This window comes from Rhopilema esculentum, chromosome 9 (genome assembly GCF_057945365.1).
Source record: "Rhopilema esculentum isolate cy_ngs chromosome 9, ASM5794536v1, whole genome shotgun sequence".
Classification (NCBI taxonomy): domain Eukaryota; kingdom Metazoa; phylum Cnidaria; class Scyphozoa; order Rhizostomeae; family Rhizostomatidae; genus Rhopilema; species Rhopilema esculentum.
In genome coordinates this window covers 12,012,353-12,039,119 of record NC_142823.1, presented here as the reverse complement: position 1 = coordinate 12,039,119, position 26,767 = coordinate 12,012,353, and the positions used below count along the sequence as shown (strand labels likewise).

General features: G+C 37.6%; 3 protein-coding genes and 1 pseudogene across 4 annotated transcripts; 1 reads left to right on the top strand and 3 right to left on the bottom strand.

The window, feature by feature from the left end:
• Positions 1-36: 36 nt before the first annotated feature.
• On the top strand, positions 37-9,340 carry LOC135691384 (uncharacterized). The gene is made up of 2 exons (XM_065209235.2): positions 37-286; positions 789-9,340. Exons 1-2 carry the CDS (start codon positions 37-39, stop codon positions 1,460-1,462), a joined length of 924 nt encoding a protein of 307 aa, XP_065065307.2. The 3' UTR covers positions 1,463-9,340.
• LOC148959696 (uncharacterized) lies at positions 3,052-7,308 on the bottom strand (annotated as a pseudogene).
• Positions 9,341-10,618: 1,278 nt separating the features above from the next.
• On the bottom strand, positions 10,619-12,019 carry LOC135693274 (uncharacterized). 2 transcript variants are annotated; one of them, XM_089110313.1, is made up of 3 exons: positions 11,796-12,019; positions 10,975-11,465; positions 10,619-10,744 (listed from the first exon to the last, which is right to left on the bottom strand). In XM_089110313.1, the coding sequence occupies exons 1-3, from the start codon at positions 12,017-12,019 to the stop codon at positions 10,737-10,739; spliced, it is 723 nt and encodes a 240-aa protein (XP_088966439.1). In that variant the 3' UTR covers positions 10,619-10,736. The 2 variants fall into 2 exon arrangements, with proteins under 2 accessions (XP_088966439.1, XP_088966438.1); XM_089110312.1 differs by lacking the exon at positions 10,619-10,744 and having other exon boundaries at positions 10,943-11,465.
• A 7,518-nt stretch (positions 12,020-19,537) lies between these two features.
• On the bottom strand, positions 19,538-20,518 carry LOC148959695 (uncharacterized). The gene has a single exon (XM_089110346.1). The coding sequence runs from the start codon at positions 20,516-20,518 to the stop codon at positions 19,538-19,540; it is 981 nt and encodes a 326-aa protein (XP_088966472.1).
• Positions 20,519-26,767: the final 6,249 nt, after the last annotated feature.

The following is a 26,767-nucleotide window of genomic DNA, read 5'->3' as shown; positions in this document are numbered from 1 at the left end:
CGAATTATCGGTTGTTTTCGGTAAATATGCTCAAATATGCCTGGTGAAAACTGTTGTATGAATGGTTGTGGAGTAAGTCGACGCAAAGCTGCGAATAATCCTGATGGAAAGATCGGATTGTTCAAGATTACCGCAGCCAAGGATGAAAAGTCAAAGCAATGGCGAAAGGAACTATTGAACATTATAACGAAGTATCGAAAACAGGACAAAAGCTTTAAAAGACAGCTAGCAAACGATACCCTTCATATATGCAAGAAGCATTTTGTGCCTGAAGACATCACAACATGTAAGTTGTTTAGCTTAGCTTCTCCATTATCAATTGGCATTTGTGCATTCCATGTACTTAGGCCCGAAGAGCTCTCACATAGAGTGGTTCCTCGTTCCTGTATGCGGCGTACACACAATAAAAAGAAGTCCATGATCAACATAACCAACTTAAAGGAGGTTTAGAAAATCTATTGATTAGCCTTGCTTCATTAGATGAGGAAGGTAGCCAATTTACTTGCTGTGTTTTTCAATTGTTTTTTAAAAATCATGTATTATTACATTTTCTATGAAGTGAGTATTTGTAATACCTATTCACGAAAAAGTTATTTTTTGTACATAAAATTAATAGTGGCAAAGATGGAATGTTAAATCTAACTGTATCAATTTGATCTAACCATGGGCTAAATTTGAACATTCAATGCATATGAAAGCCAATTTGAACATGGTGGTGATTTTTATTACAAGATGTATTTTTCAATGAAAAATGTTAAAAGCTATCATTTCATCAACTTTTCTTGCAGATCATGGTGCAAAGCTAACTAAAAAATTTCTGAAATTTGGTGTGCTTCCAACCAAAGAGCTGCCAAAAAAATCAATGGATCACCATTTTCTAGATCAGTCCAAGAAAAGCTGGCCCCCTAGAAGTATTGTGAAGGATTCAGACCCTACAGACAGGGAGAAAAGTTGCTACAAAGATTTCAAAGATGTGTGTTCCAGGGTTAAGAAACTATCTATCAAGGATTGGCATGTAGATGTATCTGAGGATAAAATTGAAATAAAGAAACATCAAGATCCCTACATACTTCCTCGGCTGTGTGTTGAGATCAATGAAAGACTTTGCTTTACTATTTATGTGTTTAACTGGCGTATTCCTGTTGATCATTTTCTATACAAACAGTTCAAAAGGACGTTGAAACTGATAACTATATCAGAGCTACTTCGGATTATTGAAAATCTCAACATCTGCAAAGGGCACAGTGCATTAAGCCACTCAGGGAAGTCAATACAGCACAGCATCCCACTTTTCTTAGAAGAAGATAATGAAGATAACCCGTCTTATGCTGCAAAACATTTTTATCGTGCAAAATATTGTGAGGTGTTAATAAAAGGAGAAAATTGCATGAACTGCCAAGAGAGAGAGAAAGGTTGTTTTGCGAGGATGAAGCAAGGCGTTCTGCAAGACAAGCAAAACTAAAAGCACCTGTTAGCATGACCTCAGCCAAGCGATTAAGGCTAACTTTGCAGGCAAATAGACTCAAATGCAGGCAACTTGAGTCAAAGGTTGAGGAGATGGAAAAAAAGGTTGCAAGGCACAGTGTTTATGTGCAGTCAGACCTCAGCCATGATCTGCTGCAATTGATCTCTAGACATGGGGGCTCAATGAGTCACTTTATGAAGCTCTTTTGGCAGCAGCAGCAAAAAAAAGCTTCAAGAATGCCTAAAGGGCAAAGATACCATCCAATGATAATTAGATGGTGCCTTTCTATAGCATCAAAGTCATCTGCAGCCTATGATGAGATAAGAGGAACATTTAAAGGTACAGGCACTTTAGAGCTCCCTAGCAGGCGACAACTAAGAGATTATAGCAATGCTATACAACCAAAAACTGGGTTTAACCCAGATGTCATTCAGTCATTGGAAACCATCGTTTTAGACTACAGGCCTACAGAGAGGTTTGTGACTACAGGCCAACACTTGCAAGGAGTGGCTGGTGTGCAGAATATCGCAGATGATATCATGGTTTTTGGAAGTACACGTCAAGAGCATGACCAGGCTATTGAGAATCGCCTTAAACGCCTTAAAGAGAAAGGTCTTTCTTTGAACAAGTCAAAATGCCGTTTTCTGAATACTGAGTTGGAGTTCTTTGGAAAGATTTTCTCAGAGCAGGGTACAAGACCTGACCATTGCAGAACACAGGATGTTATTGATGCTTCCATACCACAAAATGTATCAGAATTGCGCAGCTTTCTTTGTGAATTGCAGAAAACAGGTGTCACATTTTCATGGGAACATAAGCACCGGACAGCATTTAACAAGCTGAAAGCAGCTGACCACCACCAGTCATGGCATATTTTGATGCTATGAAGGACACTGTTAACAGTTGATGCCAGTCTTGTAGGTTTGTCGGCAATCCTATCTCCAAGGTCTGAATGTATACGGCCAAGTTGTTGCATATACTAGCCAAGCGTTATCTGAAGTAGAACGTCAGTATTCCCAAACTGAGAAGGAGGCTCTTATCATTATTTGGGCCATAGAACATTTTTCATATATCTTTATGGTCATTCATTCACATTGGAAACGAATCATATGCCCGTATAAATGATATATGTGAGTGCAAAATCGAAACCATGTGCTCGGATTGAAAGTGGGTTCTTCGCCTTCAGCCATACAATTTTCAAGTCAAATATAAACCAGGACCAACTAATCAGGCTGGCAATACCCTTTCACATCTATTACTGGAAAACAACATAATGGCTGATGAATATGCAAATTTTATTGTACAACATGCTGTTCCAAAGTCCATGACTCTTTCTGAAATTCGTGAAGAAATAGATAAAGACAGAGTTTTAAAAACACATCGAGTTGCAATTCGTCTCAATTGTTGGGATGCTGATACAGTTAAACCTTTTTGATCTGTCAAAGATGAACTGTTGATTGATGTGTCAAACGTAATATTATGTAATATTAAGGAAGCAGTTGACCTAGCAAAAGTGAGCCACCACAGAAACCAAGGCACTCTTATGCGAAAAGATCTGGTTCCCTGGCATTGAGGGACTTGTCAAGGAGACTTTCATAAAAGTCTACCTTTTCAAGTGGTTGGGAGGCACAACCCTCCTAAACCCCTTCACATGATAAAAATACCAAGTGCAGCTTGGCACAAGATTAACATCGATTTTTTCAGTCCACTTCCATCTGGCAATTTACTTCTGGTTGTTGAAGACAGGTAAAGCCAATATCCGGAGGTTGAAATTGCTGGCTCAACCAAGAGTTCTGTAGTTATTCCCAAGTTGGATAATAATTTTGCTGTCCATGGTATACCATTTGGAGTAACGGTTGACAATGGACTATCTTTTAATGGGGGTGAGTTCTCTTGTTATTTAAAGTGTTTATGCAATATAAAATTGTAAATTACATTTTTACAAATTATAAAAATGTTGTCTTTTCTGATCACTTTGATTCTATCCTGGTCAGAAATGATCAGCTTTAGGTATTTTTCCTTGTTTTTTATAATTTAATAGCAGAGGTGTTTTTTTTAATGTGGCTCCTTGTTGGTCATGATGTAACAAGTATTAGCAAGCAGCAGGCTTGAGACGAGGCAACGCTAGCAGTTCTATTGGTGAAGAAGATTACGCTGTTGTGAGGCTGCAAGGTTTTACACCATATCAAGACGAGCCACTTTCTATTGACTTTCTATTGCTGTGCAACCAACATTTCATTTTGAAGAAGATAAAGATGGGATTCTTCACGCCATTTTGGCTGCCAGGCAGGAACAAGGAATGATTGTGGAAGACTGGTATGTGCTATTACATTTTGCTATTTTATACCTAATTATTTCGTTTCAGAGGAGTTCTCTTCTTGTTTTTCAAAATAAAACTGTCCTTCTAAGTTTAGGCTCTTTCCGGATTGAAATTACTGTATTACCCAGACACATCAAATATTTTATTGTTGTATTTAGCGCAGGTGTTTCTGTGGAAAGTGTAAAGCAGATCGTTTGGTTGGTGCCCTAGAATTTCGTTGCTTCACAGAAGTTGCTGAAGCTAATGGCAAATTGACTTTTGAAGATATTTCATGCATAATCCAGAACGAAGATTACACTGTAGTGACAAAAGAAGCCGTACTGACGATGACTGGCCCCTTATTGAAAGACAAGAATGGTCGACTATACCAAAGAAAGCAGGACAAAGCAAAAACCAGTATCTGTGCTCTTGTATCTTTTTTTCCAATGCCCAGTTACCAACAAGATGGATTTTCCGTTACAAGCAAAGCGCATACTTTGTTTAATCCTGCAATTAAAGCACAACCCAAAAAGTAAAGGCGATGAAGTCTTAGTACCAATAGGATTCAGCAGTCAGAAATTGTGTTTTAGAAGAAATGTTTCACGAAAATCCTGAATGATTCTACACCAGTCCCAAAAATTTACCAAGTATCGTCTCTGTATAGACCTATGTTGTCTTTTCCGTATTTTGCACCCAGCTTAGTGAGGATGAAAAGACCAACCAGTTCACAAATTTCGACACGAAAACAAGTTTTATCTCATGAACAATAGAACTCCACCTAACTAATTGACCTGTATCTAAAAAAATTTCTTTTGTCTAACTTTATCACACCTTTTGTATATTTATACCGCGGTAACAGGAATATTCTTCATTATAGTCTGTCTGATGAGTGCGCAAGCACGAAACTCGAAGTAACAGAGAACATGTCTCATTTCTAGTCCATATTCTATCTTACTATATATATATATATATAGAAGTTTGTCTTTTGATACTTCCGTAGCACAGTGCTCAAGACGTTAGCACATAGAGCGTGATCTCCTGAAGAGTGAGTTACTCAAGAAACAGGCTTGTAGAGATAAACCATGTAGTTTTACTTTCTTCAATCTATGATATATATATACCCAGGAATGCACAAAAACGAGAAAGGGTGAATGGTGTCTGTCCCTACCATGAAGATTAGAAAATAATATTATGTGGAAATAATAAATAGCTGTGAAAAGAAGAAAATAATCCAAGAGATTGGAAATAAAAATAACACTATGTTTCAACTAACCTAATATTAAGGCCAGGGGGCGCGAAAGTTTATACAGATATATATATATATATATATATATATATATATATATATATATATAGAATCAAAGAAAACACTTTCGTAAGACGCTCCGCTTTCGCTTCATCAGTAATAACTTTACAAAATCAGAGGAGCCTACTTATCAACCTAAATTACAATAGAACACTACAATACAATAGAAACCTAAGGGGCACCTGCCTAATACAATACATATTGTCAAATGTGTTAGAACGCAAACTGTTATGGGGAACTGGGAGAGAAGTGAAAAGAAAGGTAGAAGAAAGAATGTGATGGAGATGCTGGTGTTGGCTGTCTCACAAGAGATAGATGAAAGCCATAGAAGCAAAAAACAAAATAACGAGAAGATAAGCTATAAACAAAAGAGCCGACATTAAAAATATAAAAAAAAACTTTTAAAAATTTAAAACTGTACAAGAATATATAAATGTCCTATGTATCTACCTGCCTAATATTGAGACCCATCGGAGAGAAAGTATTCAAGCGATATTGCCAAAATTTTCTCTCCTCCTATCATTACCTGTTAACCTATCTATGATCTTAACACTTATGTCACTCAGGAACCCCCGATGTCCTTCCTCAGAAAAATGTCTGAAAAATTCCATCTTGGGTACTGAAGACCCTAAATTAAACTTACGACTACACGCCTTGTAATTATTAAACCTAAGCCTAAAAGGCGTGCATGTGCTACCTACATACAGGACTCCACAGACATTGCACTCGATTAAGTACACAACATTGGACAAGTCACAGTTAAAGGAATAGTTGATCTTATATTCTTTACCTGTACTGCTAGACCTAAAATTATCACTGTCAGACATGACTTTACACACTTGACATCTGGACTTCTTACAACACGAACTTCCCCTGTTATTGTATCCCTTCTCCCTCCCACTTGTAAGCCTAGCCCTAACCAAAATATCCTTAAGATTCTTACACCTCCTAAAAGCAACTACTGGTGGCACAGGAAACACCTCTTTGTGCTCTTCTGAACCAGTGAGCAAGGTATGGTGTTTCCTGGCAATGTTCCCCAAAACATTAAGTGCTGGATGGTATGTAGTCACGAGTGGAACCCTCTCAGCCCTCCCTTCGTTGGTTTTCCTACTTCCCGCTTTTTCCAGAAGAGTCTCTCTATCTAGCCTACGTACCCTATCTATTTGTTGATTAACAAGGGACTCTTCATACCCCCTATCCTTAAGCCATCCAGCGAGTTTACCTACATGTTCCTTAAACTGGCGATCATCTGAGCAAATCCTACGATACCTAAGAGCCTGACTATAGGGGATCGCCTTCTTTGTATGCCAAGGGTGACAAGACTTCTTATGTAAGAACTGATGGGTATCAGTTGGCTTACAAAATAAGTCTGCCATAAGGAATCTCCCCTCTCCTACTTTTACCGTGACATCTAAGAAACTAATAGATTCTGTAGAATGTTCACTGGTAAACTTCATTGTGTCGTGGCTACTGTTGAGATGGTCAATGAATAACTTCAACCTATCCTCCCTGTGTGTCCAGATAAGAAAATATCATCGATAAATCTCATCCAGACAAGGGGCTTGTCGGCGAAGGTATCCATCAACCTCTCCTCTAACCTAGTCATAGAAAGATTGGCATAGGCCGGAGCGAACTTCGTGCCTATAGCCGTACCTAACTTCTGTTTATAAAACCTATCATTAAATTCAAAATAGTTATTCTCCAATACTAAGGAAGCGGGCCCAGCTAATGTGTCAGTAGCCACGCCTGGATTTTCCCGTCTATCCAGCACCTCCCTTACGGCCTTTAAACCTTCCTCGTGTGGAATGCTAGGATAGAGTCCCACAACATCAACAGTGCATAAAATTGCTCCTTCTGGTATAGTTCCTATATTTCCTATCCTAGATGAAAAATGGTTAGTATCCTTAACATAAGACCTACTTTGGCTAACAAACGGGTTAAGGTGGTAGTCTAGATATTCTGAAATGTTCGGTTGATATGTTTGGTTAATGTACCACAATTTGAAATGACTGGACGCCCCTTAACATTACTAAGACCCTTATGAATCTTAGGCAACAAATAAAATCTACCTAACCTAGGATTGTTTACTTCTAAATAGCCAGCCACTTCATCTAACGCTGGGTCCGCCTCCCTTATTTCTTTTAACTTATCATTTATGGTCTTACCCAGTTCTACAAAGGGATCCACCGCAACCTCTTCATATACCTGCCTATCGTCTAATTGTCGGTTAGCCTCCATTATATCGTCCCCCCAATCCCAAAACTACAACCGCTGAACACTTATCTGTTTTTTTATAATTATGTCCTTATCACATTTAAGCTTATCGAGTGAAGAGAGTTCTGAAAGAGAGAGATTACTAAAATTCTTACCCTCCGTTGAGAGAGACAGCACCTCATTCTGCAACAGCGAAAGATAGTTCTCAAGAAGAAGGTTATTCTTAGGGGGCTGCCAGTTAGACCTATTTCTAAATAACTGTTTTTCTGTTTTATTGTTGTCCTTAAAATGCCATTTTAACCTAATTCTTTGTTAAATCTTCTCAAGGTCCGCTCTCAGTTCCGCTTTGTCTATTTCCTTTGGTGTTGGGCAAAACTTGAGGCCTTTGGATAGCAGAGAAACATCATCTTCCGACAGCTCCTTCTTCGAAAGGTTGACAACATTTGTGCTGACAAACCTACCCGTAATGCGTCCCTCCTCTGACAGCCAATTCATTTCCCCAACACCAATCCTCAATGGCCCTGAATCAGTAGATAATGATCCTTCGTTGACTGACACAGGGCCTTGGACAGCAAGTCATTCCCATCAAACATATTATGCTCATGGTGTTCGGTTGTCCTGAGAAAACCAACATTATCCTCTCCAAACTCTTTCCCATTTCTCGCCAAAATGCTAATAAGTTTACGTCGTCTTTTCTGGTAAAGTTGATTCCATTTAATCTGAGTTGCTCCTGTACATGGGCTAACTCTTCCTTTGTCAGACTAGTGCGTACTGCACTTAGTTGGTGAAAAGCCTTCTCTTCCTCTCCGATCAACAATTCCCGATACTGTATGACAAATAAGGCCAATAACTGCGATTGTGCAGATTCCAGAACATTGTCCTATGACTCTTGAAATATATATATATATGTATTCAAAAGCTCTAGACTGTAATGTTTTTTAAAAAATTATAAATAGATGATCAGTAAAAAAACAACTTGATTTACGTTTCGCAATATGCTTCTTCAGAATATATATTTATCATAGATTGAAGAAAGTAAAACTACATGGTTTATCTCTACAAGCATGTTTCGTGAGTAACTCACTCTCCAGGAGATGTTGTATAACATTGTGAATAGAAAAACGCAAAATATCAGTTTGATCAGTCAGATGGTGGGGCAACTGTTGCCTCTGGATAGTGGTCTCTTGAATGACCCAACTTTTGCTTCTTGCATTTCTTAGAAGAGGATGGGGCTCTTGTCTTCTTTGGAATGATGGCAGGAGAAGCTGACTGTAGCTCTTCTTGCTGTTCAACTATAAACATAATTAGGTAGAAGTAGAAATTTTGGGTTGCTTGAATATTCCATTGACAAGTAATTGTCCTAGTGAACAAGATAAATTCACCGAGATGAAACTTTACACAAATAGCCCATGCAGATTGTTACAAGGCATACCTCATTAGCAAATATTAGCACACTTCAAAAGCAAACAAATTGAATTGGAGACTGTAGGTAAGGTAATCAGAACTTGCTCAGTATACTGCTTAAATCATGAATTTGTCCCCCTGCAAGACTTCATGAATTAATTCAAATAAAATTATGATGATGATCAAAACCTATTTCTTGGATAATATGGTGTTTCATTCTGGTACCTGACTGCATCAGCTTTTGTACGTCGTTCTGTGAACTGAATTGTCAGTGACTCTGGGAAATCTTTGGTATAATTATCAAATGCTTCTTTCAGGTCTTGTACTGATGTTGACAGCATAATGTCTTTCATATCGTTAACATAACCTGTTAAGAGCAAAAAATTATCCTCAAACTTAAACCAATTCCTAAGTCATTAATTTCATTTCGTAGAGCCTGTGAACTCTACTGGAAAGAAATCACTCCTAAAAATAAATACAAAAGTACCTTACAATAAGTTGGAGGAACAGCAGCCACACGCACTACTTCTTCTCCAAGCTTGAACTTTGCGTAAAGCACATTGTACGATTGTTTACCATCACAAGTCCTTTTTCTTTCCCTCTGAATATTTTCATTGAAATGCATGGCAGCCAATGCATGTCTAAAAGTATTTTAATAAAAAGAGTACAAATAAAAATGATTTCTCTTTGCTTAATTATCAAATCTTCCTTCTGTTCAGTGCTTCTGCCAAACTCGTAAAAGAAAACGTTTCGATCCTGTTGTTTGAAACAAGATGCTGTAATAGTTTGCAGCAGGTAACAGAAATGAAACAGGATGCCGTAATATACCAGATACAGTAGATTCAGCAGTATCCAGATGAACATAAGTGCAATATAGCTACAGTCAGCTGCGTTTGTCTCTTCCATCTCAAATTGTAGAAGCTGCTTCCACAAATCAACAGCTCAAAATACTGTAGCAAGCCTTTACAGTACAAGCTGAAAACAAAATATATACCTGCAATTTTTTCCAAGCCAAGAAAAGTGGACATCTTGGGATGCCAGTGATTTAGCAGGGAATGGAAGCCCTCTAGGCAGCTTGTTAGGGCATCTGAGGGAAGCTTTTCAATATCTTTCAATATGCTGCCATTCATCCTAATCAAACGAAGCTTGTCATGCTGTGGGGTTCCTTAACACAAAATAAACCCCTTGAGCTTATTTATATTCTTTGCCAAATCTCAAAAGATAAATAGGGGAAGGGGGGGGGGAGGAGGAAACTGGTTAAAATTTTCAAAATTTCAGAAAGCAATCACTACTTCTAATATTTACTTAAATCTGAAATGCAGCATTTCAAAGGGAAAAAAATCATCTACCAGAAATTTCATATACACTAACATAAATTGATACAATTTTTCAACTTAGTTACTATATAATCATTATATTTTATTGAGTTATCTTGAATTTTGCAACTCTCATACATATTGTTATTTTTTGGTATGATATGATTATGATTGCATCAGATGTTGTTTTCTATTCTTTGTTTCAAACCACAAGAATAATTTTTAGGCACAGTTTCTGCAAACTACTTTACAGTAACATAAAGCATGCAACTAAAGAGGCAAACCTTTAAGTATCCAGTCACAGGCACAATTTCTTCAGTATCAAGCTCAATTTCTTCATGGGCACAATTTTGGAATAAGGGATCTGGATGGTCTGAATGTTGATCTGCAACATGGTGCATTATTGACTTCCATTTTGCAATAATTAGTTCTCCAAAGCCTTAATTTGTTGAGACAGCACACCAATACAAGTGGTTTCGAATTCCTTTCATCCATGATTTCAAAATTTCATTTGCCTTTTCTTGACTTGCTGCTATCGGTCTCTTTGTAATACTTTTGGATACATGGCAGAAGTCATGGAAGTGCTTTGTCTCTGGTTCTGATTCGTTGATCCATTTTGCTGTGCTTCTCTGTCTGTCACTGATGAAATCATGCATCTTCAGTTCAGCATTCTCCAGAAATTCAAAGCATCTCTTTGCACCAAATAATTTCAATGCATTGGAACCGCCAGCTTTATTGGCCTGAAAATGGGATATTGGAAACAAGTTGCTTTATATTCAAAGACTTCAAAGCTGTACGCGTACTAAAGATCTCTCATCACTTACTGCATACAAAATTCAGTTGATATATAGGTATTTTAGGTATATTTCTGATAGGACTATTTTATTTATTTATAGAAAAAAGGATATCATCTGTACAACTTCAAAATAGACATTTTTTTAGATGGAGTTGCAGAACATTGTATAAGTACCTTTTTTTGCACTCTGCCCCATCGAATCAAAACGTCCATCTCCTGACCATTGGACATCCTTCAGATCCTTCACTTTTTCGATTAGTAATTTGCATTGTTTGTCCCATTCCAACAGTACAGAGGGAAATAAAAACTTTCTTTGATGAAGAAAAGAAGTATGCACCGGTATTTCTAATAATCTAATGTGTTTGAATATTAGAAGAACTTGACTTATGGAAACACCAGATGTCATAATGGCAAAACTCATCATCAAAACGCAAAGATCCCCTGCAGGAACTTTTCCAAACAGCAATGGCTGACTTTTCCACCTAAACTCCTTGCCACACTGCCTGCATAACTGGGTAACAGTTGCCATTGATCCTGTTCGATGTATCTCAGCATTGGGATTATCTGCTTTACAATGGAAACAGAACTGGTTGAATATTGCCATCAGCATACCAAAGAAGACAATAAATTTGGGCTCATCAGTAGGCTTAGTCTCAGGGCTACAACTGAAAAGGAGAATGGAGTGTCAGCATTTCATTCAATAGAATAATGTGAACTTTGACGTTGCTTTTAGTAAAATTTTCATTCAATGAACATAGTATAATGTTCAAGAACAGTTCTTTTTGTTCTCTACCCTTTTCAGCAATTTTTACCCAGGAATTATGAAAATTCAGCCCACATATCTTACTCCTCCCTGTCCACCTCCCCTATGAATTTGGGCTAACCATTAAGAGAAACCAAGAGTAGTTAATTTCCTTTTCCCACTTTGTGGTGCTTCCCCAGCCATGTTTTTGCTTGGATATGTAATTTTTACGCACCTTACAATGGTTACTTACTCAGCTCTGTTTTTTATCAAGTTTTGCATCAGTATCAAGGACCTCTTCGTCTGATGAAATTCTGTTTCTTCATGGCTTGGCAAGTCTGTATCCGATTCTTCAAGTTCAGTCTTGTCATGAGGTGTGATGTCACTGATCTCTGAAAATGTTCTTCCTCTTGCTACATTGTCTTCATGATCATCATCATCATCATCATCATTGCCGTTATAATGAAGAATCTGCATAATAAGTCAAAGTACATGCTGATTAAACACTGTTTATATCAATCTGGTTTATAAGAAAATTTGCCAGTCAAATCAAAACTTGGCAGTGCTATGTCTCAAAAGTAGTGAGAAGGTTTGCAAGTTGAATATGACTTTGTGGCAATTATGTTATTGAACTCCTATTTTCTTTTCGTTTCCTAAAATTTAAAATATTGTAATTTTAGACAAGGAATCACAAGATTTTCTTAGTCAAAAGGTTATTGAGCTTTTTGAGCAAGTCCAGGAAGCAGCATCCCCTAGCCCCATCCCTTCCTCCTGGGCCTTCTGAAATCCATTTGTCACAATATCTGAATCAAAACTTACTTCCTGTTGGGCATTGACTTTCAATTCATCCCTTCTTTTCTTCAGGTTGTGAATTCTCTTTTGTAATTAAAGAATTTTTTGTTGACGGACATCGCATTTTTTTACAATTTTTTCCCCCAACTTTGCCATTTTTTGCAGTGTTTCTTCTGCTTGGCATTTATACTTTGGCACTATAGTGATCACTTGGTTCATGTGATTGTGACATAACGTCTCCTCCAACAACTTGGTCGTCCTGTCTCTTCTGTCTAATCATGTTCCGAAGAATCTTTGTTCAAAGATAACAAAGATATTATAGATCAGCCTGATTTTTATTAGGTTTTGGTGCAAGGGTACGAAAAAAACCAGAAAGAAAACCAGAAAGAAAACCAGAAAGAAAACTAGAAAGAAAACCAGAAAGAAAACCAGAAAGAAAACCAGAAAGAAAACCATGAAAATAATCAAGACTGGTGAGCGCAACAAGAAAGTTTTACCTATGTTTTTTCACGAGCTTGGAGAGGCAAACTGTCTTGTTCTTCCCTAATATTCGCCACATCTATCATGGAACAGAATCTGGTTTTAAATAAACTTTCATTCCGAGTGACAATGCTTTATCTCGTCTCATTGTGTAACTGGCATCGTCAAAATGAATCCCACACAAAACAGATTGGTCTGACAGATTCAAGTTAGGCCAGTGAACTAAGTGTACCCATAGCAAATGTCGCTCACGATCTTTAACTTGGGAAACAATGTGGGAAATGATGGACAGATATTCCCCTTGTATGCTGACTATTTCCACAAATCACCCCATTCTTCGGGCCACCAGCAACACAACGTTTTCCTCCAAAGGTACAGTCGAAGCTCTCGCATGCATGTCAGTCACCATTACTAATTCAGCGAATTGAATGGTTACTCCCATCTCTATGACTACTACTTTCTACGTCATAATTGAAGAATCAAATAATTAACCATTTCACCTTTGATTCCTATGAATACTAAACTTTGGATGGCAATATTTTCGCAACGGAAGAAGATATTTCGATGCCATTTCCTGGAATCTTATTCTATTGATAAACATTTTTTATTTTTAGTGACTATAAAAAATCCAGTCTCACATTGCATGAAAACGTTAAAGTTTTTGGGTGTAAAGTTTACCCCGTCTTCTCCAAAATGGCCACAAGGTAACATGAAAGTCCAAAGCTTCATGCAACCCTTAGCTAAAGCCATACGACAGAAGTAAAGATATGGCAACAAGAGCTGTCCAGGTTCCTGTTGCAATACAGAACAGCGCCACATAGTACAACCAAAGTAGCACTGTCTGAACTGTTGTATATTAGAACAGTTTGTGGAGCATTACCAACGTCAAAACCCCACACTATTGTTAATCGGCATAAAGAAGCTAAAGATAATGAGCAGAAGCGTTGCATCTGCAATAAGACCTATGCAGATTTACATCACAATGCCAAAAAAAGTTGTTTAATTTACATTTACCCATGATTCTAGCAAATGGCTATGCATAATGACCAACATCTATGAAGACTGTGTAGTTCCCATTAGGATCAGGGAATCTATCTCTGATTTTCCAGACAATGCATGAAGGTATAACTTTCCGATTTCTTCTGCCAAGTTTTCCTCAAAACCATAAAATGTACTACTGAAATGCTATGTATCGCCAACATCCATTATTTAAGAAAGTCAAATGGATAATTAAGAAAGTCAGCATTGCTTTGCATAGCCAGTTCTAAGTTGTGTTCAGTTAGAACATTGTTTTCGAACAATGGATGCTCGTGGTTCTTTATGCCATTCTTGCAACAGACGCACTCTTCTTATTTTTTCATCTAACGACACTTGCCACATTCACACCACTCAGGTGAATCTATACTTCCTTCCCTTCCTTCAGGTTTTTCTTCTCCGCTGGCGGTAGGGGCCTTCGTAACCAAGATACTCCAAAGTGTGGGAGCATATTTTGCCATACCTGCCAAAAGTTCTTTGATTTGGCCTTTATCAAGGTTATTACAAACTTCCTATAAAGATGAAACCATTAAAAGTTTCACGTTGACTATACTTTTAATATTTATTGAAACTGCTGACATAAGTTCATAAGAAGAGGCAGCCCTGCTTTTAATTTTTACACTTCTTTCAAAAATACCTAAAGTAGTGTTGCATTGAGTTCGTGTTGAAGGAGATAACTTGTACACATTTCATGTACAGTATGTATGTATAATGATACTTCTATCATTTGTTGTAAAATGTATATTTTACATGTAATTGTCATTTGTTGTAAGTAAAGATTTGCGAAACAGTATTGTTGTTAAAGGATTGATGACACTGAATAATACCTTAGCTTGCTGATAGGCATTGTTGGCTCTCATTTTCTGACATTCTGGTATTGCCCTTATATCTTTTTTCTTTTCCTTTATTTTTAATGTTTTCTTTATTTCTTTTCGTTGCTCACATTTTTCTGAAGAACAGTTTGAAGAGCAATCTCATAAAATGGTAGAGAGGAAGGTATTTAGAGCACCAGAAACGTGTTTTTAATTACAGATTGTCAAAGGTGAGACGTGTAAGTGAAAATACTTTTGGAATATCAACAGCTCGATGGAGGATATCCAAAAGACCGATCAATGCCTCCCAAGAACGCTGTATAGGTATAACCAAAGCAGTGGTTGCACTCCACAACTTTCTGATGTTAAATGATACAACTTCCCCAAGGAATGAATGAAGATTTGCTCCCCAGGTTTCACTGATTCTGAAGACAGGGAAGCAAACCAGGTGGATGAAGAAAAGAAGCTGGAAATGACACTGGGTACTATTCAGCAGGAACTGGGAGGAATAGAAACAGAACCCTGAAAAATTCAACTCAAAATTTTACCCTAAATAATTAACTGAAATTCATGTGATAAAAATTAGCAAGTTACCCCATCCCTTCCAATAAACATTGAAAACAAGAAAATTTTCATTAATTTCATTTTAAATATTAGTAACAATACAAAATTATTTCTTTATGACAAAAAATTTGGCTTTTTGAAAAAAAAATGTAGGGGGGAGGTATCTTTGGTGCATGACAAAACCTATGCTAATTATAATCCACAATTCTGGTTTTTTAAAGAATTCTTTGCTTGATTTTGAGGAATGTATGTGCCACGAGGAACTGTATTCCATCCGTGTTTGATATATTTTCATCAATATTAATTAAATCTGTTGCACTTTCAATTCATTGTATTGTTTTGATTCTTTTCTTTCATGAATTAAATCTCATTTATTTAGCTTTGACCTATCACAAAAAATTCTTAAAGGTTGTCCCTTATTGATCTCTCTTGCCATTTTGACACACAGGAAGTGAGGTTGTTTTAAGGCTCAAGTTTTTTTGACTCACAGGTGGGCTCTACTTGGGAAAATACCATTAGTGCAATCAAATTCAAACCTAGACCCAAAATAAAGGCAACTCGAAACAAGGATATTAAGTTTGTTTTTAAGTTAATCAGAAATATCTTAGAACAGTGATCAAAGGCTCTTATTGAAATAAACACCAGGGGCAAAGCCAACAATTTTCAGAGGGATACAGAAATGATTTTTGCCAACAAAAAAGGAGGTCTCTCAATCTTTTAGGGTCTACTCATAAGTATATAATCTTATATGATGATTTCATGTGTAAATATTTTAAATTTTATACTACTTCGAAAGTGCTTCTGCTACAGAAACTGCCACAGAAATGTTAATAAATTTATTGTTGCAAAAAGTTTATACAACATGTTGAGAAACAAACTCTCCTTTGCCTGGCAAAAATCGTTAATGTGCCAACTGAAAAAATGTTTGAGGAGGAGGGTGCAACTTACCCTGTATCCACCTTTGGTAACAACTTTGACTAGTGGACTCTTTATAGAAATAATTAATATCTCTTTCAATGGTTATGGTATCTTTTGCAACACTAACATTTTATAAAATATGTAAAGATTAGCCAAGGTAACTATAAATAAAGATACAATTTTTACAGCTACAAAAATTACTTATAGTGTACTTTCAATACAGAATATAGGCTTTAAAGTATTAGTGTTATTGTGCTACTCTCTGAATTCATACTCGAAAAGCAACTGTTGAATTTGGCATTTTGCCCGGGCTTTCGATTTGGGGTCCAACCTTTTCAGTTGAGGCACAAGACTGTGCATGAAAAAGCTGTTCTCATCTTCTTTTTCATTGGCTCGAGAGCTTCTGAGCTCTGCTAAAATCGCAAGGTCTATTGCATTTGTTGAAGCAGCAGTTTCTTTTTTTTTCTGTTTGCCAGAAACATCTGGCTTTATTGGCTAAAAGTTTGTCACTGAAAAGCTACTTTCCCCCCTGCTCTCTTTGCTCCGTTTTTCTTGCTGCTGCTTGCCAAATTGGTGCTCTCCTCTTCTTGATCGAATAGAGAGTCATTCGACCCAATGCTCATTTCGACATACGATGCATTCACAAAATCAAGTTGAAAAGGATATCAAAAAATCAACTGTAAATTTTATAACGTTTTCTAGTGTTTCCTCTTCACCATCCACTTCGTCAGTGTCATGGTCCAGGCCAATTCTCAAAAAATTTGAGACAGTTGGCACTTCAATATTAAAAAATGCCTTGCTAAATTCAATGACTCTCATCCATGGCCACCTAATTCTCTTTGATCCACCAGTATCACCAGATTTAGGTGCTGTTGCTTTTAGTTTTTTTCGATATGTGTTCCTCAAATCGCGCCACTTTGATCCTGCACATAATAGAGGCCCTTCAAGTCCAATATTGCTGGATATTTTCAGCCAAGCAGCTTCTTGTGCGTTCTTGTTTTTGTACATTGGACTTCCCGTGTTGCACTTGCTCAATTAACGCATTAACTAAATCGCTATTCCAATCAGTTTTTGAAGACGCCATCTTTGAATCTGTGTGCACAGAAGTGGTGGTCCTCTAGAAATGCAGTGTTCTGATTGGCTAGGGATACCCGGGACCTTTCTGTTTGCAATGCAAATTGGGATGAAAAACGAAACTTCCGAACGCCTCAAATTTGGATGCAAACGTTGGGATGTGCCATCTTTTTTCCTTTAACACCATAAGCAAAGATATTTCAGACTAAATAAAACAATATCGTTTAGTAGAATCCTTATACAATTCATAAATATTAAACATAAAGTTTCTTGTACAGGATGAAAAGCAGGGATATCACTGGAACAAATCACAAGGTACCTTACATCCAGCTGTTGTGTTCACAAAGAAGAATGGTCAGACGGAGGATCACTCCATTTGCTTCATGTCAGATGATCTATATCACGATGTAAACGATGGTGAACCAAATTTTAAAAGAAACTTCAAAGCACATAAATGAAAGTATCAATTCTTAAGTGAAATCTGTCAACTACCTCTCTGATGGATGTGCTGGCCAATTCAAAAACTGTAAGAATTTTCTCAACCTATTCTTCCATTATGCTGATTTTGGCACTAATTGCACATGGTCATTTTTTGCTACAAGTCATGGCAAGTGAACATGTGATGATGCTGGGGGCACAGTTAATAGAAATAACATCATGAGGACCATTTGATAACCAAATTCTAAGTGCAGTTGAAAAGTTTGAGTTCTGCAAAGAGGAAATCAAAGGAAACAACTTCAAATTCATACCCAAGGAAAAAATGAAAGTAACAAGGGCAAACCTCAAGACAAGATTTTTTAATGCAAAGTCAGTCCCTGGTACTAGGAGCTATCATCACGTTGTTCCTTTGTCCAGTTCGTGCATTGGTGCAAAAAGAACCTCAATTGATGAAGAATATGGCCTAAAGTTTGATTTTGCATTACAAGTATAGCGAATGCGTATTAGCTTCTCACTAAATTCTCTTACAATCTGTCAGTATGATCGAGCTGGAATCTGAAGAAATACTGGATCAGGCTGTTAGAGGAAATTGATTCAGTTGAAAAAGACATCCGAAATGCAAGGTCGTATTTCTGGCCAATGAGGGCTGTTGTATGTTGTCTAAGATAATCTAAGATAAGCACATTTGTGGCTTTATTCAACAAAATTAGTCTCAACTCAAATCAACGTAAACAAGGTAACATACACAAAAGGAACGAACTCAATAGCAAACTCAATAGCACGCATTCTATTGTAGTAAGATAAAGAAAGGTTAAGGTAATTCTCTTTCATAACATTCACCCCTGTCTATAGACCAAGCCTATCCACAGGACGCCGTTCACGTTGTGACCTTCTAAGTGATACAGGAGACTGCTCTTTAGCATTTGAAAATGTCGCAGGTTCAACAACTTTGGTTACATGTTCTTGGGTTGGGTCAGCTTATGCATGACTGGGTGATTCTGGCTCACTGACTAGTGATTCTGGCGATTCTGATGGGGTTCCATCTAGAGAAAATGGCAAGTTCTTAGTACGGATGAAATGCCAGAATCTTATCATATCGGGGTGAGACAAAGAGTCATGTAGCTTATAGAGAGAATCACTTGTACTTGTGGCACAATTAGCTCGGGAAAATGTGTCTGGAGGAATATTCTGTTTACAAGGCCTATATACAATGTCAAAGCTGTAACAACTGAGCTCGATTCTCCAGCGCATTATTTTGTCATTCTTGATTTTACCCTCGTGACGCTGGTTCAGCTTTAGCAATGATGGTTTTTTATTTCTTCAAATGCCTTCTCTGCCTCCTGAGACAAGGGAAAACCCTTGTGACTGGTTATGGGCTTTATTCTATCAGAGAAATTTGGAACCCATTGAGAATTATAAAAGAAAAGTCCCAGACACCTATTCAGAGATCTTGAATTTCGTGGGAAAGGTAGCCCTAGCAGAGGCTTTAGCCGGTCTGGATCTGGACAAATTGTACCTTCCTCGATGACATATCCCAGTAATGGAAGACGCCGAGTTGAGAAGACACTCTTGCTTTCATTGAATTTTAGATTAGTCTTCCGAGCAGCTTCCAAGAACAGATCAAGGTTTGTATCATGATCAGCTTGATCTTTTCCGCAGATAGTTATAGATTGTCAAGATAAGGAAACACTGCTTCTAAATTATTATTTTGAACAAATCTCATCATTTCTCTTTGGAAGCATGCCATGCCGTTAGCTACGCTGAAAGGGAGGCGAGTAAATTGATAAAGCCCACCCTTGGCTTCAAAGGCAGTGTAAAGTTTGTCTTCATCTTTCAAAGGTATCTGGTGGTAGGCACTTTGAAGGTCAATTGTACTGAAGACTCAGTACTGTGCAATTTTGTTGACTGTATCATTTTTTCCTGGTAACGGAAAAGCATCCCACTGTGTAAATCGATTGATCCTCTGAGAGTAGTCGATGGCTAGACGTTTTTTGTGGTTCTCATCTTTTGTAACTACAACTTGTGCGCGCAATGGAGACTGGCTAGGCTCTATGATGCCTTCTTTAAGTAGTCTCTGCACTTCATCGCTAATGAATATTAAATCTTCTTTACAGTAGCGTCTGGACTTTGTGGCAATAGGATGGCAATCAGATGTCAGACTTGTAAATGGTGAAGGTGGCTCAATATTTAGCAAAGTAAAGCTACAAACGGACAAATGAGGTTTTGTGCCACCATAGTTGAATGTGACACTGTCATGTTGAGATTGGAAATCGAGCCCCAGAATAAGATCCGAGCATAGTCCTGGCATGACCGACAGACGAAAATCCTTATATGTGTGTCCTTGGTAATTAAGTGTGACCGTACAGAACCCCTCAGTCTTTGTCTGCAATGAGGTTGTAGCCATTGAGACTGTGTTAGTTGAAGGACTGACAGATATAGCAGCAGCTTGCACTAAGCTTGGGTGTATGTAGCTCTCACTGCTCCCACTATCAAAGAGGGCTTGGACACTCCAGTCAGAGTTCACAACCACTGTAGCAGTTGACTTTTGTAGTGTTTCAGGAGCTCCAACAGTAGCTAGGGTAGGTGACCATAGTGCATCCGAAACTTCATCGGTCTTTACGGGTTTTCCTCTGCAGACTTTCGCAAAGTGTCCCTTTTTCTGACATTTATAACAGATAGAATATCGAGTCGGGCACTTTGCATTAGTTGCAGCCAATGTTGGGGCTGTTTGTGTTAAGTCGGTCATGGATGCATGCTGAGAAGTTGTTTCGAAGAATGGAATTGCTGCATTGAATGGCTGAGGAGTTGAATAGCTTTCTGAACTTCGCATCGCTGATTCCAAAGCTCGAGCTTGATCAAACATTGTCTTTAGATCCAGAGTTTTATTTTCTAATAGTCTCTGACGAATTTGATTTGAATTTAAGCACGTAATGAATGCATCTCGAAGGTATTCTTCACAGTACTTTGCAGCATTGACAGATTGAAAGTTACATTCATTGCTTAACACTTTGAGAGCCTGTAAATACTGATCTAGAGTTTTGCCAGCCTGCTGCCGTCGAGTTGCAAGTACATGTCGGGCGTAAATTTCGTTAGTTGGTTTTACCTAAATATTTTGAAGCGTTTCGATTGCTGATTCGTAGGTGGTACATTCTTCTATGTATTCATAAACTGTAGGTGATACAAAGTTCGTCAAAACTCCAAACTTGTCAATATCTGCTTCCCCTGACACAGCGAGAAAATTTTCAAAAGTTCGCTTTCAATGAATCCATGATTTTGTAGCTCACGAGTCGCTTGGAATCGGCATTAAAACGTTCTGGTCGCAGTATTTTATTCATTAAATTTTGCTGAATAAATTGTAATGAGAGAGAAGTAAACTGAGGAAAACCAAAATCTAAGATAAGCACATTTGTGGCTTTATTCAACAAAATTAGTCTCAACTCAAATCAACGTGAACAAGGTAACATACACAAAAAGAGGAACTCAATAGCAAACTCAACAGCACACATTCTATTGTAGTAAGATAAAGAAAGGTTAAGGTCATTGTCTTTCATAACAATAAGGACATAATTTCCTAGAGCAAAATGAAAATGGATTCTACTACCTGTCTTATTGTTTTCTTGATAAGGTTGATTATCAAGAAAACAAATTGAAGCAAAAAATCTAGATCCACTCATATTGCTATAACACTACAATGTAGAGAAAAAGGGTATTCAAGTTGAGACTACAAGTTGTTCTGTATACCTAGAAATATATCATGACTTTAAAAGCTTCTTTATTTCAAACAGGACTCCATCTCATAGCTTCTTCAGTATATATCTTTACATTTTCAGTATATATCTGTAAATTTTCAAAATGGTTAATTGACCGCACCCAACTTATGTAAAAACAAAGCCATGCATTTTTTTCAATTTCGGCATATGATGTATTTAAGTTTAATTTAGTCAATGAAATAGCTAGGATGGCGTTGTTAATGTAACACTTTGAACCTGCGCATGAAACTACCCCATACTGGAAATTTTCATCCAAAAATCTGGTTTCCTTAAAGAACAAGTGACACACTTTTCACCCTATCTTTTCTTTTCATTAACTTATAGATCATCATTTAGAAGTAAGTAGTTTGTCTTGGTTTAGAAGAAAATATTCTAATCAAGGGGCGAAGGGGGCGCGATTTTGCTTTTTATTACGTAAATCTACAATGTACATTGTGATAACTCGTAATTTTCTTGTCATTGGTAACAAGTAGCAGTAGGTAGACAAAATATCAGATAACTCAGAAAAAACATGATAGATTTTCAAACAGATTTCGATTATGCAGAGAATAACTCTTTGGAAATCGTTCCAATTTGAACCTCTAGTATAAAGCAACTACCCAAATACGATCACGGAAACATCAAGCTCCAAGGACGACCTAGAAATGGTGGCACAGAAGAAGAACATCCCAGTGGACGAATTGGAAATACAGAATGGTGAGTGGTTTTTTTTACAATCAAATTATATTCAAAGATAATAATTTATATAAACACAGTTTTGTTGTAAAAAATTGTGCCAGGGGGAACATCTACTATTTCTTCATACTCAGTATCGCTTTCATGGTTACCTCTAAATCACTCCCAAGTTCATCTGTTTCATAATCAGATTCTTCAATTTCTTTTGTGCTCTCTGTGGTACTCTCCTGAGACAGTACATAATCGTCTTTATAGCAAAAACAGCGGCAATTGCATGAATCTGTTTGAACAGAGACATCAACAATTGTTTTTGCATCATCATCATCATCATCACTTGTTACAACAGAATCTGTTATGTCCACAGTAACCATAGCATCCATGCGATCAGTGGTCTCATCAACATTAGGCTCTGTTTCAGCATTTGAACATGATTGATGTGATGCACGTGCTGATTCAATAACCTGGTTGAAAATATTTTTTCTCTCAATAAATTGTGAGTCAATTTTGAATTAATCGTCGTCGTCATTCATTCAGCCGTTGCGGTTGCTTGTGACTGCCATGACCATTTCTCTCCAATCCACTCTGTTCTGGGCCATGGTTAGCGCTTCGTAGAGTTGCATGCCAGTGAGCGATTTGATGTTATCAGTCCACCGCGTCGGGGGTCTGCCCCTCCCTCTACTGCCCTCAACCATACCCAATATAGCAATCTTTTCTATGCTGTCATCTGGTTTTCGTGCGGCGTGTCCGAAGTATGTGAGTTGTGCTCTATGAATGAGATTGAGTAGACTGTTTGGACGGTATACTCTCGGTATACTTGAATTAATATACATCTCTTTTTTATAGGTCAATAATTTATATTTAACAGAAATTTGAAATAACGCTCCCGTCTATTAAGCCCCCTTTTTCATACAAAAAAGACTACAGTGTAAACTGCAATGATTTAGTCATATCTAATGATGTATTTCGTCCTACTATTGCCAATTTCTTTTTTCATGTGTTTGAGAGTCAAAATTTTCTTGTCCAGTTCTGACTTCAGCATCTCTAAAATTCCTTGAGAAGCACTCAGCGCAGTGATTTTTACATATGCCCCCTCTCTTATAAGCCCCCATTTTTATTAAGCCCCCTCTCTCTAAACCTTTGAATATTAAAAAAAACCCGGGGATGTTTAATAGAGCTTTTACGGTAACTTGGTGTTGACAAGGTATAAGAAAATTGTCTTGTACGTAGCATGGTGTAACATATTTTTATACGGAAGACACTTGCCCACGTTACAAAAAGGTTGTTTGCTCCCAGCAGCCCTCCATGGTTTTCCCGATTGAATTAACACTCGTAGTAAAAAATAAGACTTACTTCTGAATGCATTCTCTTTTTGCGGTCAACATATGTACGCTTTTCAATTTGTTATATACAAATAGCGTTGGGACGACATCTGGCAAAAGTTGTGCTTTCATCATCGCTCGACAGGCGATCTCCGAAACGATTCATTTGTAAAATGAACGGAGCAGATTCTGAAGTGTCGACTTGGTACAAAGTTTTCTCGTTTTATTTTGACAAGCCAGGCTTTCCTAACTGCTTTGTCCTCTGGAAATTTATGGAATGAAATGTTCTTCCAATCGGCGGTGGCCGCAGCTCTTACTTTTGGTGTGCATCCGTAAGCAATACAATGGTGCATTTTATTGCTATTTATACTTATTTACAAGAATTACTTAATGTCGAGAACAATTTGCAAAAAATGATTGGATAACTAACTCTGAATTTGTTTAGAAGCGTGTTGTAAACGTTAGTATTGCACTGTATACCAGTCGCAGCAATAACAAATTATCACAATCTACGTCACAGTATCATGTGATTCATTTCCTGCCATAATTTGAAAAGGGTTTTTAAGTAGGAAAATGAAATCAGAAAAGAAAAATATTTCAACAGCACTCTCATACAGCATTTTACTTTGAGTTAAAAGAAAAAAAATAATTTGGCGCCAAAAGCGTCTCACTTGTCCTTTAAGAAATTAAAGACAAATTTTTGAAAATGAAAAATGGCGCTGCCACCATTCTTAAGGGCGTAAACAGTAATATCAGAATTCAAAAAAGGCTTTGAAAAAATCAAACATTTTACGACATACTGAAAGCTTTTTCGTCGGACACTCCTCAGAGCATAAAGCGTCAGAATAAGGTTACGAAAAAACGCAATGGAAAATATATACCCAGTTGTGGATTGAAATAGGCCAATCAGAAAAACGCAAGCACAAGACCGGTATAGTTGACCAATCAGTGCAGCGAGCTTTAAGAAAAATTACCAATGGAGTCCAAGAGAGAAAACGAACTCCCTCTGTCTACACAATGGCAGCTTTTTTGTTTTTATGTAGATCGACTCTAAAACTGCTTGATGGAAGGACGACCAGGCTCTGCCAATTATCCGAAAGATGTCGTCATTATAGAGTTTTGTATATTCTGGGTTGTCTAAAAGATGTTGAGCGATGGCAGAATCACTTGTTTTAACAGTGTTTCTAGACCCACAAGATCGAGGAGAATGTTCTCTTTGACGGGCAGTTATGTTTCTGATGTTGGAAGGAACATGCTGTTTTATCCTATCCCCCAATCTTTGGGTTGTGCGTCTTACGTAGCTAGAATTACACTGAAACGTAATTCATAAATGGCAGAACTTTTTTGGTTGGTAGGAAGGCAATCCTTTTCAATGGATTGAAGGGCTCTCCTAGTGCTATAAACAATCCAAGGATTGACAGCAAAGAAACATTTGGTTATGGCTTGCCTAATCTGACTCTCGAATCGCAAGGAATTGTTACCAATCCATGGTAGTTTCAAATAAACTGGGCACTTTTGCAGACCAAACTTTTGAACAGCCGAAAAACTTGCAATCTTCTCCTAAGTATAAGATAAAATGACATCTTCTGGATAGCTGTTGTCCAGGAAGATCGTTTTGAGTTTTTCCAGTTCAGCGTGCAGTGTAGATTTCGAGCAGATCATAAGTGGCCAATGTACTAATGTTTTGACAAGGTTGACTTTGCGTTGTTTTGGGCAAAATGAATTTCAGCATATGTACTGACCAGTAAAAGTAGGCTTGCAATATACACTGGTAAGAAATCCAATGTTAGACTTTCCGACCAAAACATCTAAAATTAGACATTAAACTCTCTAACCGAGTACAAAGCAACTTAATCAGCCTATTCTTGTTATCTATGTTCGCCAGAAATGCTTCCCTGCTACAAGTAACTTTTGAGCTTTCAGTGATTTCAATGCTAGCTGACGTTTTGCTCATTCAACGAAGATGCTCCTGATGTCCGCCACTTTTGTTGACATTCTGTCTGAGTATCCATCAAAAACAACGTTTACGCAAGTGTACTTCCCAAATCTGTGCATTACAAATGCAATGTACTGTTCAAGAACTTCAGAATACGTTGATTTGGCCAGTGGACTTTGTGGAGCAATGCATCACCATCAAAGACGCAAACGTCATTAGTAGTCAGGATAATTGCATTCTCTGTAGCCAGTAGGTGATTTCTAAGAACAGCTTTAGCCGATTTTCTCATCATACCTTGTTTAAAGAGAGACGTCGGCTCTAGAGTTAGTTCATAGCAGAAGTTTTCAGTAAGGGTCATTTGGAAGTTAGCCAAGTCAGTCAAACGGCTAAACAGTTTAGTTGGATTGATGGTCACTGTATTGTTCCCAATTTTCGTCTTAGGCAAGAGATCTTAAAATTTTTGAACTCTTTCTTTTCTCTTGATGCTCGCATCTTCCATGCTCCTGTTATCATGTCGGTTTTGAATATTTCGTTCAACATTCTCTGCTTCATCACAGTTTACTCGATCATCAGCAATCAAGCCAGTTGAAAAACTTTTAAGATGTTGCCCGTCTTCACCAAAAGGGTTGTGGAGATCAAACCATTATTTGGTTAACGTAAGATCTTTATTGTCTCCAGACACTCTGCTTGGGCCTAACTGAACATGCTGTTCACTTGTTTTCCTATATGCGCTAGTCAATTCACTCATTGCATTGTGTATGTCTGCAGACCTATGCATACTTCTGATCCATAACTGGTGAGTAGATTCCGAAATACCTCTTCCTCGTGTCAGACCACCATTGCTCTTCAATGCTCTCATCATCACCTGTTCAATGACCAAATCTGTTCATAAACCTGACCAAAATCGCTCGCTGCGCCTGATACTGTGCAGATTGCCTCTTGCAAATTGATCATAGACCCAAGGATGAGAGCATGTCATGTAGATGCCACTTGCACATTTAGCATAGTTAACATGGGCTGTAGCAGCGAATAAGTTCAGCATTTTCTTAAAAGACACCAAATGCAAGTTCCAGTCACCAGTTCTCACTGCACGAATAAACATTTTTACCACAGCGATGTAATTCAAATATTCACTGATGACGTCATCATGTTATTTGTAAACTTTGTTGGATTAAGCGTGGCATATTTCAAAGTATTGGTGCAAAGCTTGAACCGTTTACAATATGCAGTTTATGGTATATGATTTCTTTTCAGCAGAAAGGTTCGCAGCTAAATATCAAAAGTCAGAAAAATTGTTGACAAACCCCCATCCAAACTAGCGGTTATAACTTTTTTTGCCCAAAGACCTCAGTATGAGGCTCTCAACATGTTATTCTCCATTAAATTTCGATTCGAATGTTATAAAGTTTGCT

Bases quoted from the DNA above. Each gene is read 5' to 3' on its own strand.
- LOC135691384 (XM_065209235.2), top strand. From the start codon at position 37: ATGCCTGGTGAAAACTGTTGTATGAATGGTTGTGGAGTAAGTCGACGC. The intron at 287-788 runs GTAAGTTGTTTA...CTTTTCTTGCAG, and splicing joins GCCTGAAGACATCACAACAT to ATCATGGTGCAAAGCTAACT.
- LOC135693274 (XM_089110312.1), bottom strand. From the start codon at position 12,019: ATGCAGATTCTTCATTATAACGGCAATGATGATGATGATGATGATGAT. The intron at 11,466-11,795 runs GTAAGTAACCAT...TCTCCTTTTCAG, and splicing joins TTGATAAAAAACAGAGCTGA to TTGTAGCCCTGAGACTAAGC.
- LOC148959695 (XM_089110346.1), bottom strand. From the start codon at position 20,518: ATGTTTGATCAAGCTCGAGCTTTGGAATCAGCGATGCGAAGTTCAGAA.